This window comes from Aspergillus melleus, assembly GCF_016097325.1.
Source record: "Aspergillus melleus strain CBS 546.65 chromosome Unknown contig6, whole genome shotgun sequence".
In the NCBI taxonomy this organism is placed as follows: Eukaryota; Fungi; Ascomycota; class Eurotiomycetes; order Eurotiales; family Aspergillaceae; genus Aspergillus; species Aspergillus melleus.
In genome coordinates, this window is record NW_025763375.1 from 1,933,365 (window position 1) to 1,947,849 (window position 14,485).

Sequence of the window (14,485 nt, forward strand, 5' to 3'; positions counted from 1 at the left end):
GACTCGCATAGTTATTTGTGGCCACGATAAACAGAGGAGACTTGCAAAGGCGATCCATCACTTTCCATGCAGCATTCGGATCGCCTTCTCAATTAATATAGATTGAGGTCTTAAAAAACTTATGGATGCTGTATCCCTGTTAACTTGCATGGCGTGCGGGGGAGTGAGGGAAAGGGAGAGTCCTAGCCCCATCTTCTCCGGTCTCCCATCGCGGTGTCACCGCTTCCTCGTGCAAACACGACAACAGAACCTCGAAGAGGGGTAGGTGAATTGTGAAATGCAAGTAAGCTCGAATTAACGGTCACTCCGATGGTATCCGCTCCTAACGGTGCGCCACCAGAGTCCTCACTATCTGCAGAACCGGTCGTACAAGTGTAAATGGGCGGAAGTGGGAGAAACCCACGATCGATAGCCTATGCAAGCTCAGTGTTCAGAGAACAAATAGATATACTCCCTCTGAGCACACACGTGGAAAAAAAACGCACTGTTGCACAGCGTGGTGAATGTTCCTGGCATTCCCGTCGCGGAGGGAATTCGCAAAGAGGCAACGATCACCTCCCACCGCACCAGGAGCTCACGCAACGAGACATCCATGCAAGGAGGGAAACACACAATTCTGCAGGAACAAGCGATCTACACCGATTGGACACAGCTCCGGTTAGCCTGTTCTATCCGAAACTGCCACATCCGAACCCCTCACCAACTTCATTTATCCATTCTTCGACTCATCACCGGGTGGCGACGACGCCATCCCGCCCACAATCAGGCGACGAAGCCAACTCGCAATCAGTCCCAAGAAAACCGAGATGAAAGAATGTCTTGGCCAGTGCAACCCTGACCAGCATCGCCGTCGGGGTCCCGTCGAATTGGCTCGCCGCCATACGCAGTTCTTATCTCTGCCAAGCGACGCGATGCTCTTGGCCCGGCACTCACCCCAGCGCCAAGGGAGGTCCAGCCGGACCAGAGGCGGGAAATGCCTGCTTATGCCGTGCGATGGCGCTGGTATGGCCTGCGATGGCGCTGGTTCTGCGATGCGGGGGAGAGAATCCTGACTTTCCGTAAGGAGACTGTGATTGTGATCACTGATCATGCGGTGATAACCAAACGGGGGGGTAAGTGAAGCCAGCGCAGGGCAGGCGCGACTATAAATACCTCCCTCCCGACGCATTGGCTGAGGACCTTGAGGATTGCGTTCCGGCACGGTTGGTCTGTCAATTGATTAGTGTGTTTATTTTTATTGTTTGCTTTGTCGGTATGAAGACTGCTGTGTTGGCCTCGTTGATCAGCTTGGCCTTGGCTAAGGGTCACCATGGCAAGCCCCCTGTGTCTCCGGTCAGTTTTCCAATTGCCCTGTCGCTCAATCCACCGCAAGGTCCTCAGTTGACTGACACTCTACATTCTCTAGAAATCCTTCCCCGATGACATCAAACTGAAGGATCTTCTGCGGGGATCTAAGGTTCTGGAGGACTTCGCCTATTCCTACCCTGAGCGCAACCGTGTCTTCGGCGGCGCCGCGCACCAGGACACCGTGGACTGGCTGTACAAGGAGCTGAAGAAGACGGGCTACTACGATGTCTGGAAGCAGCCACAGGTGCATCTGTGGACCCGGGCCGACCAGAGTCTGACTGTGGACGGCGAGTCCATCGAGGCCCAAACCATGACCTACAGCCCAAGCGTCGATGTCAGCGCTGAATTGGCCATCGTCTCCAACCTGGGTTGCTCGCCCTCCGACTACTCCAGCGATGTCGCGGGCAAGATCGCCCTGGTGCAGCGTGGAGAGTGCACCTTCGGCGAGAAGTCGGTCTACGCCGCCGCCGCCGATGCGGCCGCTACGATCGTCTACAACAACGCCGAGGGAACCGTGGCCGGCACTCTGGGGGCCCCGACCAGCGAGCTGGGCCCCTACTCCGCCATTGTCGGTATCACCAAGGCCGACGGCCAAACCCTAATTGACCTGGCCAAGGCCGGTGCCGTGACGGTCGACCTGGTGGTGGATAGCCAGCAGGAGAACCGCACGACGTACAATGTCATCGCGCAGACCAAGGGCGGCGACCCGAATAATGTCATCTCTCTCGGAGGTCACACCGACTCTGTCGAAGCCGGTCCCGGTATCAACGACGACGGCTCCGGTATCATCAGCAACCTGGTCGTGGCCAAGGCGCTGACCAAGTACTCGACCAAGCACGCGGTGCGCTTCTTCTTCTGGACCGCTGAGGAATTCGGCCTGCTGGGCAGCGAGTTCTACGTCAACAGCCTCAACGCCACCGAGCTGGCCAAGCTGCGTCTCTACCTGAACTTCGACATGATCGCCTCCCCCAACTACGCTCTTCTCATCTACGACGGCGACGGTTCTGCCTACAACCAGTCCGGTCCCGCCGGGTCCGCTCAGATTGAATACCTTTTCGAGGACTACTACAAGTCCAAGGGTCTCGCCTACTTCCCCACCCAGTTCGACGGCCGCTCCGACTATGAGGCATTTATCCTCAGCGGCATCCCCGCCGGTGGCGTCTTCACCGGTGCCGAGGGCGTCAAGACCGAAGAGCAGGCTGCGCTGTACGGCGGCCAGGCCGGTATCGCCTACGATGAGAACTACCACGCCAAGGGCGACAACTTCACCAACCTCAACCAGGAGGCTTTCCTGTTGAACTCCAAGGCCACCGCCTTTGCCGTTGCCACCTATGCCAACGACCTCTCTACCATCCCTAAGCCCAACACCACCTTCTCCGTCTTCCAGCGCTCCTCCGAGCGTAAGCGTCGCAACGCCATCCGTCGCCAGAACCCTCGGGCTTTGTCGCACTCGCATAAGCACGGCACCGGATGCTTTCATTCCCTGGTGGAAGCGTAAATAACCTTTTTGGGTAGATACATCTTTACAGTCTCGGGTTTGATTCTCCTGAGAGATAAGAAAGAAGAAACGGTATAAAAGAACCTCGGTTCACGTCTATGTATATAGACCTTTCCTATAGCATTTCAAACGATCAATGAAATATCCATACCAGGCATTGGCTCTTCTTCCGTTTCATTCCTTAAACACAGTAGTACTCCGTACACCTTACTACTCGTACAGCATGCACATACACCCATTCAGTCATTCATCAAGAATCATCGCTCACTCATTTGAACCCCCAACTCCAACCAGCCATGCACTCGAAATCCTCAACCCACCCAACACCTGAGCTCTTACTCCTACATAACCACACACGACCCCCAAGATAGTCACTGCGCCTTAGGCGGATACTTCTTTCCGTCCTTCTCCACTTGCGGCGTGCAGCTGCATCGCTCGCTCTCGGGGATCGAGTCCATGACGGACGGGATGTGGCTGCCGCAGCCGAACCAGCTGGTCTTTTCTAATGGGGGTTAGTTGAGTTCAGTTTTAGCTGTGAGGGTAGGTTCGGTATGCAGGTGCGGGGGTTAGTTTAGATAGATGGTGATGAGAGGTGGGGTTCGTACGGCAGGTAGAGCAGACTGCTTTCATGCACATTTTGGTTGTTTTTTTCTTTCGTTCTGTTTTTGGAATTGGGGTTGTTGATGAAATGGAATGGATTGTGAGGGTGGAGGACTGGTTCTGGAGTTGTACAGTAGAGGAAGGAAAGTAGAGAAAGATATAAGGGAAAGAAGGAGGGGAGATTATTCGGCAATTGAGGAAGGAAGAAAAAGTGGAGAGATCGGGGTCTTAGTCATCGGTCTCTCGTCTTCGCCGAAGTCGCGGGTTTCTTGAAGTCCCCGAGATGTAACTTCGTGTGACTATTCCGACTAATATCCAGGGGCTTTATTTCTGACTTCTACTTGGCTGTGATTGCTACTAGTTGCTAGGCAAGGAAGAGAAAGTGAAGTCGTGGTCATTCCTATTCCTATCTATCCTGTAACTCATGGATCAAATATCCTCCGTGCACTGATACATCGTGAAAGTCATTAGTATATTACAGCTTCACCGTCCGGTCGGATCCGGGTGCGCAACATGCTCGCGCTGGCTCCGGGTGCAGTGTCGACTGGTTGAAGGCCTGGTTCGACGGAGGAACATCGAGCGCGGGATTCTTCGTGAAGAAACCGTCGGGTCTCAGCATCACGCTGACGCGCTCCATCGGCATCACGGGGAAGTCTTCGATTCGGGGGTTGTGGGTTAGGCCGAAGGCTGTTGGATTTTGTTAGATTTGGCTATCCGTTGGAATGGGAGAAGGAGGGAACTTACTATGCCAAAGCACCACGTCCTCATTCTCCACCGAATCCTTCCGCGCCACCCACTTCTCAACGCCCTGGCTTTCCTTACTCTGGTTTGTGAATTCGCCCGCCGCGTAGAGCTCACCGTCTTGATACTTCGTCACCCAGATCGGCTTCGTCGCGAACCCGGCTCGCTTGACGCCGTACGATCGCGGACTGGCCAGGAGCATCTGCGCGGGCGACGTCTGCAATTTATACGCGATGGGTTTGTAGGTGATGGGATTGATGTGGGAGTCATTCCGGATCTTGAACACGCGGTGGCGCTCCACGCTCGTGTTGGCAGTCCCGCTGGTCTTCAGCACCGTTTGCTCCGTCGTGTAGCCCACGTTGTACGGGTTGTTTTCGTCCTCGGGCATCGGCACGCTGTCTTCGTAATAGACCGTGTTATGGAAGCCATCGAGAGCGGGATCCATGCGGAACGAGAACATGTGTTGATGGTACGGCGCCATCACGCCAGGTCCGACGTTCGTGCCCCATGGAACGGTGGCGCCGAAGGTGTGATTGTCGAAGGGCACTGTGGAAAGTATACCGGTGGCGCGAACCTCTAGCTCGATGTTGGCGGCTTGGTCGAAGATGAACGCGAAGATGTATTCGTAGTTGGCGACAGTGCAGATCATTTGCACAACAAGCTGCCGGTTGCGGACGACTGTTGCGGCGCCGGTGCGGTAGTTTGTGTGTTTGTATTGCAGACCGTTGTCCTGCTCGTGGAGGCAAATGACGTTCTTAAGGAGAACTGGGTTGCCTTTTGCGTCGGCACGGTAGCCGTCGAAGTACTTGATGTGGCCGAGACAGTCGCAGCCGAGGGATAGTTGGTTGGCTGTGATACCGAAGCCGACGTCGCCGACGTCGAATGCCTGTTTGCGGTGGTAGGGTGCGCGCGGATCTATAATTGTCAGATTCGTCTGGTAAAAAGGGTGATGTAAGTACATACCTCCGTATGGAACAGTCATCTCAGACACTGAAAGTCGGTAGAACACGTTGCGCTGATCGTAAGTCAGGTTGTGAATGACCAGGCCCTCCCGGCTATTGAAGCCGACGCGAAACTTCCATTTCTGCCATGAAACCAGATTGTCTTTCACAGTGAACGAGGCGCCCTGTGGCTGTTGCACGATGTACGGCTTCAGGTCGGTGCGCAGCGGCTCTTGGAGCAGATCATGGGCGTACTGGATGGTCTCGACCGGCTTCCACGGTTGGGTTTCCGTGGTCTGGAAGTCAGGACCACCAGGGAGGTAGTCTATGCGCACAAGCTCCCTAGTGATGCCGTCGAAGACAGGAGAGAATTTGCAGGGCACCGAATAATGATTATTCTGGGGGTGGTCCGTGGCCACGATGTACATGTAGCATTGGAACAAGCGACGGTGCTCCTTCGGATCATCGGTGCCATAGATCCAGGGGTCATTGCAGACCGTCATTCCGGCAGGGAGTTGCAGCTTAGCCACTTCGGCCTTGACGGCCGGGTGCTGGAGACACATGGCCTCGATTTCAACCATCTCGTCGGCATCGACGGGGCCCTGATTAAGTTAGCGCTTTGTCCAATCGGCTTGAGATTTTAGAACTCACCTGAATTTCCTTTGGCAGCTCTTTGGCATAGAGGATTGACCGCGTTCCAGCATTCAACAATGCCTTGAAGAAGACACCGGTATCTAAGCGATGAAAGAGGACTTGCAGCAAACGAGCTGGCCTTGGAGGAAGGGGTTTGCCCAATCTCTCGGCCTCGATGAAAGGGACAACCTCCTTCTTCGTCGGTTCTTGGATATCAATCTTCTTGTACCGCAGATTAACACCCGGAAAGGCCGCTTCCAGAATCTTGGTGGCCAATTGGATCTCGGCAGGGGTGATGCCGTCGAAAGGATGTGGTAGTGTGCCTGTCATTGTGAACTTGTTCTTTCATCGATGTTAGAAAGTGATAGGAAAAACCAACCGCAGGGGGAAGTCCGAGTGGCAAGCCTGTTATATAGATAGCGGGAGAGGGTGAAAGAGAGTTGCACCCCCTCGTGGATCCCTTACCTGATAGACACCCGCTTCCCCAGGCCAAGATCTGTCCCCGCTCTGATTGGCTTCCGGCCGACCTGGCGTATCTGTTTCCTCATCGGGGCTAGTGTTAACGTAAGTACAGATCACGGGATTAGCAGTTTGGCCTGTTTGCAATCGACGTTTCCTGTTTTGTCATTCGGTCTTCCCTCCGACATCCCCGTGATTGGTGCCTCGCGCCGTCGATCGATCAATATTAGCGGTATGCGTTGTGCTACCAGCACATTGTTCGTTCTACCGTTGCAGATGAGCGGTGATGCTACTCTGTCCTACGCGGAAAACCAACCAACAGATTGTGAACAGGCGAGCCCCTCTTGCGGAGTACTCTTTCTCCGGAGTACGCTGTCATTCTTGGCAAGTTAGCAAGACTTCCGCCGAGAAAACCGAGGAGAGTGAGGAGAACGAGGAGAGCGATGAGGGTAAACAGAGATGTCTCCTTAGTGCCCAGACCATGCAACAATAAGCATAAGGCACCAAGGCATCAGCTCCATCTCTTATCTTATCAGTTTACTTTGCGGGGTCGCTGACTCATCGCCCATACCGCCTCCGCGTCACCAACGAGATCGACAAATTGGCCCTCTTCAACACAAATGCCAAAAGTCTCCGCGACATGTACTATGGACCGCTCGCAACGTATAAAGCGGACCTCTAATGCGTATGTCACTGAGTTCTCCCCCACAACACTCGTTTACCGAGTTGATTCTAACCTCACGCAGCTGTCAACGATGTCGATCTCGAAAGGTCAAATGCTCCGGCACGCATCCCTGCGACAAATGTCGTCAGCGTCGCCAGGAATGTATCTTTGAGGAGGACCGGAAGATCATGGTCTCGGAGGAGTACTGCTACCCGTTTGATTTAGAGTTCAGGGTAGCCAATTAACGCATATAGCCTCTTCTTATCCTTGCAGCGCCGAGTAGAGGAGCTTGAAGGGACGTCGTCACCGCCGCGTCGTAAACGAGCGCGTACGTTAAGAAATAGCACTCCGCCGGAACAGGATGACCGTATGTTTCTTGGATATTGGATGGATCTTCAGCTCACCTTCATATCAGGCCGCTCATCAGAGGCTCCGAAAGAGTTGACGCCTGACCCCCCAGAAGGCAATCGTTATGATGACCGATTTGCTTCTAACCCGTTGGTCTCTCCATCGACCTACGTGAAGCAGTCCGGCCAACGACAGCGCGTCTGGTGTATGTATTCTTTGCCTTCAGTTCGATGCCCAGGCTGACCATCATAGTATTTTTGGGTCCCACATCAACCTGGTCCTTCAGTCGCCGCGTTCTCAGTGTGATCCAAACTCGGTTAAATCCCAATCATTTCGCTCCAATCCCCACCCCAGTGGATGGCGATGCCTATCACATTCACTGGCGCAAAGCCAGCTCGGAAGAAGCGCCCGACATCAGCGGGCTTCCCTCGCTGGAGCATGCACTTTACATTCTCAACACCGTTCAGTTCCATTTCGGTCATCTATACCGGATGTTTGACGAGACTGAATTTTTGCGCCATCTCTACGGCTTCTATGAGAATGCCGCGGCGAAAGTGCAAGAAAGTCGTCTATGGTATATTCAGTTCCTGGTCATCTTGGCTTTTGGCGATGCCTTCTTGGCTCCTGTCCGCAAGGCCAATAACACGGCAAGCTGGACGAAGTTCTTCTCCCGCGCCATGTCACTGCTGCCGGATACTACGGGCTTGTGGCAGGAGCCTACATTAGCTATTGAAGTTCTTGCGTTGATTGCTCTATACCTTCACTCTATTGATATGAGGGATAATTCATATTGCTACGTGAGTCATACCATCGCCTCAAGTTGAATGTGGCGCTGACAATTCAAGATCGGGCAAGCCATGCGAGTGGCGTTAGTGGAAGGGTTTCATCGCGCACTACCAGTCGAGCAACTCGGTCAGAAGTTAGTTGAAAGATGTAGCAACATCTGGTGGACGGTTTACATCTTAGACCGCAAATTCTCGTCTCTGCAAGGTTCGCCAAACTCGGTAAATGATGAGGATATTACCACGGCTTTGTATGATGCCCGATTGGGCTCGGACAAGGAGGCTGCATTGAGTCTCCATGTGAAGATCTCCCAGGTGATTACTCGTGTGCTCAACAGTAAGTCTTTTTGACTCATCCCGTTCGTGTCCGCCTCTAACAACAACAGCGGTGTATAGCGCCGATGGGAGGCTAGGCGGCAGGTTTCTTCGCAAAGTGCGGTCTGTTTTGCATGAGATGACCGAGCTATCTCGGGAATTAGAGGAAGTGTTTGCCCATCGCTTCTCTAACTCGGTTGATGCCCTATCTGGAGTAACCACGCGATTAACTCTGTCTTGTCACCTAGTATGTGTCCCCTTATCACACTCAAGATCCGAGCTAACACTATCAGTGCATAATCGTCACCACCCGGCCCCTCGTACTCAGCCTCCTATGGGAACGCCTCAGCTGTTTCGAAGAAGGCGACGTGTTCCGAACACTCTCATCCCCCGTCCGCACACTTCTCGAAGCATGCACTGATTCCGCCACCAAGTCATTACGGATTCTGTCTGCGCTGCGGGATCAGAACATCCTCGGTATGTACCGACCATCCTCACCCGACGGCCCAAATTCTAACTCAATCGATTCCAGAAACCTTCCTCCCCTTCGATCTCGAAAACCTCTTTTCCTCATTCTTTGTCCTCTCCCTCATATCCGCCATCCTCCCGGACACCCTCCCGGATCCCAATTACCGCGAGATGGGCTTTAGCCTCCTCGACGAGATGATCTCACGCGGCAACCGCGTTGCACAGATCCGCAAATCCGAGATCGAGCTGCTAGAGGAACTTGTTCAGCCCATGACGCGGTCGTATATGGACCGCACCCAACCTGGGGCGAACGCGCTCGCGCAAGTCATGGCCCCGTTAGCCCCGAATCAGCTTCCCGAGCAGGTCAACACCCCCATCACGGCGTTGGATACAGCCGTCCCGACTCCGGCGTTGCCGCCTGGCCAGGAGGAGGAGTTGCCATTTGACTGGCGTGATCTGGGTCTGTCGATGGATCATATGCTCTCGGTGACGGATCAGTTGGATGCGAACAACTTGATCCTGGACGCGGACCGGGAGGGGCTGCAGGCGGATCTATGGTTGTGGAGTGATAATCCTTGAATTTCCTGATGTGCATTTCTGGTGCAATGGCGACTATGCCTATATCGCATTGAGAAGCAGGATTTAAAACATACTGTTTTCATCTCGATGCGAGTTTACCTGTTGGTGTAGCTAGAAACTCCCGTAGGTGTGCCTGCAGTAATTGAACATATATCGGTCCAGACTACCTTTTATAGCCTCATAGGAATGATTTCTAATCTACTCACCTGCGGATGGGACCTTTTGGGGGAGAAAACGGAGAGAGAAAACACCATATTTGTTTGTCTTGTTTGCCACATTCCAGCTCAAAACCTTGGCGCGACTTTCATGCCCCAGTGCCTAACTCATAAGGCACTAAGGCATACATATCCCCCAGGCGAACCCGGCATCATTAGAACAGGATCACCACAGCCACAAACTAAACCTGCTAGCCAGTCCAAGCCAAGATCTCCCTGCACATCCTGTCACTAACAGTTTTATCCCCAAAGAAAGAGAGGGGTTATCCGACGCACAACAACCCCCGCCTTGGCATCTACATTCTTCCACCAGTAAGATCGGTCAAACATAGAAGATGTACTTATACCAAGGCCAAATGGTTGAACGGAAAGATAGATATAACAATGAACTACCCCTCACTGCGCGTCTGGGCTCTTTACCAAGGACAAGGTAATGAATAGGCCAACCTCCTAGCCATATCACTCTACTCTATCCACTATGTCCCTCGCAGCGCACGCGCAAGACCTCTCCGCCTCGCTGGCAAAGGCAGGCCTCGTGCCTGGCTCGGCGCCGCTTATCCCTGATACCTTCACGCCCAGCACGCAAGTGACAGTCGCTTTTGGAGAGAAGGTTGTGCAGTTAGGGAACTTATTTCGCGCCAGTGAGTGTAAGACGGCGCCGAGCGTGGAGTTTACGTCTGAGGTGAGATTATTCATGTTCTTTGTTTGCGCTTCCCTACTATCCTCTTCGCGGTGATTATAAAAAGGATATCCTTGAAAGCGAATGATAGATAACTGACGCGATTGGATCTGGATCACGCTTATAGCAGGACGTGGACTCTTCGAAACGATATACGCTTCTCCTCGTTGACCCTGACGCGCCGACACCTGACGAGCCGAAGTTCGCGTACTGGAGACACTGGGTCGTCTCGGGGTTGGCGCCTTCTGGGGAATCAGACTCGAAGAAGGTTCTGACAGAGTATTTGGGTCCCGGGCCGAAGGATGAGTAAGTGCAGCTTTGGTTTCTATGTGGTAGATGCTGGGATGTGGGAATGGAGCTGATTGGTTATGGTTCTAGGTCTAAACCCCATCGGTATCTGTATCTTCTATTCAGAGAGCCCGAGGGATTCAATCTGAACAAGGAAGATGTCGGGGGTGAGGAATTCGTCGAGAGGCGTTCATTCAAGGCGGCGGAGTGGGTCGATAAGCATGGATTGGTGCTTGTGGGTGTGAACTGGATGCTGGGGGCTGGGGATGGCTGGACTGCTTAGATGGGGTATAGATATATGTTACTGTTTGAAGTCACTGTTAAATGATCTGGTTATTCATTGAATCAAAATGTTTTTCTCGAACTAGTAAGCATGATATGCATATAATTAAGCGCTTAAGCACGTGTGAAAGTTTATGCGAGGTGTAGCCTACAATGGGCCCAAGGACAAAGAGAGGCTTGGTGGCACAAACCACTGAAACATTCAATGCTATTCTTAAACCAAAGCCAGGATCAGCTGGCTTAACATTTGATTGTCTTTGTGAATATCCATGTACCATTGTGTCACAGTGATTCCTGTCCTAGACAAGTTCAATTCTTCAATTACGAACTAGGGTTGACCAGATAGTATCTCGAATTATAGAAGTATTTTGAATTGCTGATCAGGTCCTGGTGTATTGGAATGAGTCTAGTTAACCACACACCGCAAACTACATAGCTTCTATGTAGCAATGTCCATCTGTTGATCTTGAAAGACTGAGTGGAACACACATTAATCACGGTTAGATATAACTATGGACGTAGTATTATTCAGTAATTAGTAGGTTATCGATCAAATCGTTTGCGTAGTTAGCATTATAATGTAAGTCTTTATAACAAGGATACAAATAGACGGTTTTGCTACAAAGGACTTCAGTCATTGATCAACAAAGGGGATCGTCAAATAGTGCTATGACACAAGATCTACTCAATAGCCTCAATAGATCTTGTCAATAAACCAGGATCTACTTTCTGTAGCCTTGTATCATTCTGTCCCGATCCAAGACAAGCAGTATGTAGACCTGTGATTTGCATCTACTAGACAGACTTAATGAGAATCGAATATAAAAGACCCTTCAAATCCAAGGCCTTCGGTCTTTACCATGGCTCTACCATCCACTTTTTCATTCAATAAAAATTTAGTTTCTCATTCCGTCGCTCGTTCATTTTTCCAGCGCAAACATGAAGCTCCTTCACTTGATCTTCCTCGGCTTTGTGGCCGGTACATACGCTGCCGCCATCGGAGACTTCAACAACTCAACCGAACATCTTGAAACCAACAATGCCGAAGCCGACGTGAATGACTGGCACTACGAGAAGGTAGTTGCTGGGGAATTCACATTCACCAAGAGACGCAGTCCGGTTTGTCCTTCTGCCTCAATCACTCCCTCATTAAAAAAGCAATTACTTACCGCACCTCGCAATACCCAGACCTTGGAGGCCAGATTTGTACGTTATTACGACATAGTCCCGCCCAGTTACTGATCACTTCTTGTCGATCATGTCTCTAATATATTGACTAGGGAAGGCAAGAATGTCCCGCAAACAGAAGATGGGGTGATAGTTGCACGCCTTATAAATGCATGTGCAAGGACGAATTTGGCTGTTGGTCTTGTAATGGGGCTCGTTATCGATGCCAGCCGGGTCCTCATAAGCAACCCTTGGTATGTTTGGGTAACTGAAAGCTGTTGGAAATCTGTACATGCATATGATGCCTGTATGTGACATAGGTTGACTGAGGATGGCTCGGACGGTTGTTGTTATGCTACTGCTAGGGTAGTCTTTTCTTTTTCTTTTTATCTAGCAAAATTTGGCTCTTTGTTTAACCTGGTATAAGTCTTCGTCTATTAAGCCTAGAAAGCCCGCCGTTACGTTCATGCTTTTGCGATGATGAAAGTGCAATTGGACAAGACATAATATACGATTGAGAGTGATTTATGTCCATTGCATGAATTCAAACATATAAACTTCAGAACATGCCTTCGTGGAATCATAACTTATCAGTATGATGTGTTATTATGATCCATGATAAATTCAGCATCACATAGCGTTATTAATCCAAAGCCTTCTGGAGATCTTTCTGGGATCCCAAACCTTCGTATAGAGCTAGCCCAATAGACGATCAAGCACACATTGTGAACAAATACCGCGTAAAATAAACCCTTCATTCATAGAACCACTTCTTCCCGTCGTCGCCGAACAGCAAGAGTCGCAAACGGATCAGCAACCAACGTAGTCCCAAAGCACCGTGGCTGTGGCTTCTCCTCAATGATTTTGAAGTCATTTTTCATCAGAATATGACATAACACAACTTTGATCTCATTCGAAGCAAAGAAACGGTCGAAACATGAGTGTTTTCCTAACCCCCAGGATAAGTTGTCCGGGGAAGATACTTCCCACCCTGGCCTGCAAATCTTGATATTTCCGAGTCACAATGACAATGGACCGATTGAACAGCATTCTAGTTCCGCTTAGGTCACGTATCCTATACTAACCCCGAAAGTATGGGAGCAATGATTCAAGTACATTATAACGCGAGGACTTGTACATATGCTCAGTATCTAGATCTTCCCTCCCCGAATTGCCAGCAGCGGCAGGAGTCGTGACGCACTTCGTCAAACCTTGGTCCCGGGATTATAAGAAGATATCGAACCTGGTGACTGTCTAAGCCAGTGAAAGTAGTTTGATGGTTCTGATCCCTTCTAGGAAGGAGGCGAAGTTTAATGGTTCCCAGTAGAACTTGTTTTTGCTCTGAAGGTAACTGTTTGGCTAGTATCATGTCATTCGGATCCGTGTGGTATAAATAGTAGTTCGCAGGTGAGCGACTTCCCCAATACCCAGGTAGTATTACAATGTCCGCGGAGCACAGATTCTTGACAAAGCAAAATGAACAATATTTTATGTTTTGTTCGCGGTATCTGAAAGATGTGCCTACATAAATTATTGGGAGTAATACGCCGACAATTTGTGATGTGGTTGTCTTCTAAGCACTCGTCAACTGATCGCAGACTGCACATAATCTGCGAATAGCAGCTATGAATGATCGGTGGAAAGGAGGGCATATGGAAGCTAAGTAGGATAGATGTCGGGCCCGATGATGTGTCCTAGTTCCAAATATGCTATCAAACGAAAAGAAAGGCTGGCTACATCAGTGACATTGAACATTCAGTGGAAAGAATCAGAATTGTTCGTAACCCCTGTCCTTTAGTGCAGTTATAGTTCAGGAACCAAGATGATGAGATAGTAGTGAGAGCCGAGCATACGTAGACGGACCCACCTTTAGAGCACTAGACGTGGCCTGTGGATATACCGGTTGAAATCTTTTCTTCTCGTCGATGAACAAAATTACATGTATGTTAAGAAGGTGTGCTGTACTTCTTGCATAAAAAAAATAAGAGGGTTCGGTTTACGTGAAACTGAAATGCTACGGTGTTGACACCGGTCATTGCCGATCTGGTGAGGTTGAGCCAAGATTAACATGAAATGATCGGACGAACTACATGCCAGACTGAATAATATATCTGCCTAGAACTACGCTAGACTGACCGATAAGCTCTAGACTAGTCTAGCCTTCGGCAAGAAACTTCTGTTCTAGTGAATAGCCTCGGCACCATAGGTCACGCCTAGCTGGCGTTGCGTCCGCAAATGCCACCGCACAATTTTCAAGGAAGTTGATGTTACGATAATGTGGCAATTCTATTGCTGCACAGAGATTTTGTCAAGCCAAGCCACAGTTCATTTCATTCACCTCTTAGATCTGGTCAGGAATGTGCCGTCGCTGGGGGTACCGGGTACCCAGGGATGGCTGGTATGCTGGGTGGTGGATGCCGAGCAGAGACCGTAAACAATAGCCGGGACCAAGCCACAGTATAACATAAGTGGATTAGTC

At 50.8% G+C, this 14,485-nt stretch overlaps 6 protein-coding genes across 7 annotated transcripts; 4 read left to right on the forward strand and 2 right to left on the reverse strand.

Moving 5' to 3' along the window:
- Window positions 1–1,181: 1,181 nt before the first annotated feature.
- On the forward strand, window positions 1,182–3,002 carry LAP2_2 (M28 family metallopeptidase). 2 transcript variants are annotated; one of them, XM_046092140.1, is made up of 2 exons: window positions 1,182–1,332; window positions 1,406–3,002. In XM_046092140.1, exons 1-2 carry the CDS (start codon window positions 1,255–1,257, stop codon window positions 2,843–2,845), a joined length of 1,518 nt encoding a protein of 505 aa, XP_045948118.1. In that variant the 5' UTR covers window positions 1,182–1,254; the 3' UTR covers window positions 2,846–3,002. The 2 variants fall into 2 exon arrangements, with proteins under 2 accessions (XP_045948118.1, XP_045948119.1); XM_046092141.1 differs by having other exon boundaries at window positions 1,182–3,002.
- A 214-nt stretch (window positions 3,003–3,216) lies between these two features.
- LDX57_010388 (uncharacterized protein) lies at window positions 3,217–3,481 on the reverse strand (the record flags this gene model as incomplete). Its single annotated transcript, XM_046092142.1, has 2 exons — window positions 3,217–3,347; window positions 3,451–3,481. 2 exons carry the CDS (start codon window positions 3,479–3,481, stop codon window positions 3,217–3,219), a joined length of 162 nt encoding a protein of 53 aa, XP_045948120.1.
- A 439-nt stretch (window positions 3,482–3,920) lies between these two features.
- On the reverse strand, window positions 3,921–6,090 carry AMO2_3 (copper amine oxidase; the record flags this gene model as incomplete). The annotated part of the gene is made up of 4 exons (XM_046092143.1): window positions 3,921–4,132; window positions 4,190–5,101; window positions 5,150–5,729; window positions 5,779–6,090. The coding sequence occupies 4 exons, from the start codon at window positions 6,088–6,090 to the stop codon at window positions 3,921–3,923; spliced, it is 2,016 nt and encodes a 671-aa protein (XP_045948121.1).
- A 776-nt stretch (window positions 6,091–6,866) lies between these two features.
- On the forward strand, window positions 6,867–9,375 carry LDX57_010390 (putative C6 transcription factor; the record flags this gene model as incomplete). The annotated part of the gene is made up of 9 exons (XM_046092144.1): window positions 6,867–6,904; window positions 6,966–7,085; window positions 7,138–7,250; window positions 7,299–7,436; window positions 7,484–8,028; window positions 8,077–8,350; window positions 8,400–8,575; window positions 8,622–8,805; window positions 8,861–9,375. 9 exons carry the CDS (start codon window positions 6,867–6,869, stop codon window positions 9,373–9,375), a joined length of 2,103 nt encoding a protein of 700 aa, XP_045948122.1.
- A 693-nt stretch (window positions 9,376–10,068) lies between these two features.
- Window positions 10,069–10,840, forward strand: LDX57_010391 (YbhB/YbcL family Raf kinase inhibitor-like protein; the record flags this gene model as incomplete). Its single annotated transcript, XM_046092145.1, has 3 exons — window positions 10,069–10,272; window positions 10,397–10,575; window positions 10,648–10,840. 3 exons carry the CDS (start codon window positions 10,069–10,071, stop codon window positions 10,838–10,840), a joined length of 576 nt encoding a protein of 191 aa, XP_045948123.1.
- A 938-nt stretch (window positions 10,841–11,778) lies between these two features.
- LDX57_010392 (uncharacterized protein) lies at window positions 11,779–12,081 on the forward strand (the record flags this gene model as incomplete). Its single annotated transcript, XM_046092146.1, has 2 exons — window positions 11,779–11,958; window positions 12,028–12,081. The coding sequence occupies 2 exons, from the start codon at window positions 11,779–11,781 to the stop codon at window positions 12,079–12,081; spliced, it is 234 nt and encodes a 77-aa protein (XP_045948124.1).
- Between the last annotated feature and the right edge of the window lie 2,404 nt (window positions 12,082–14,485).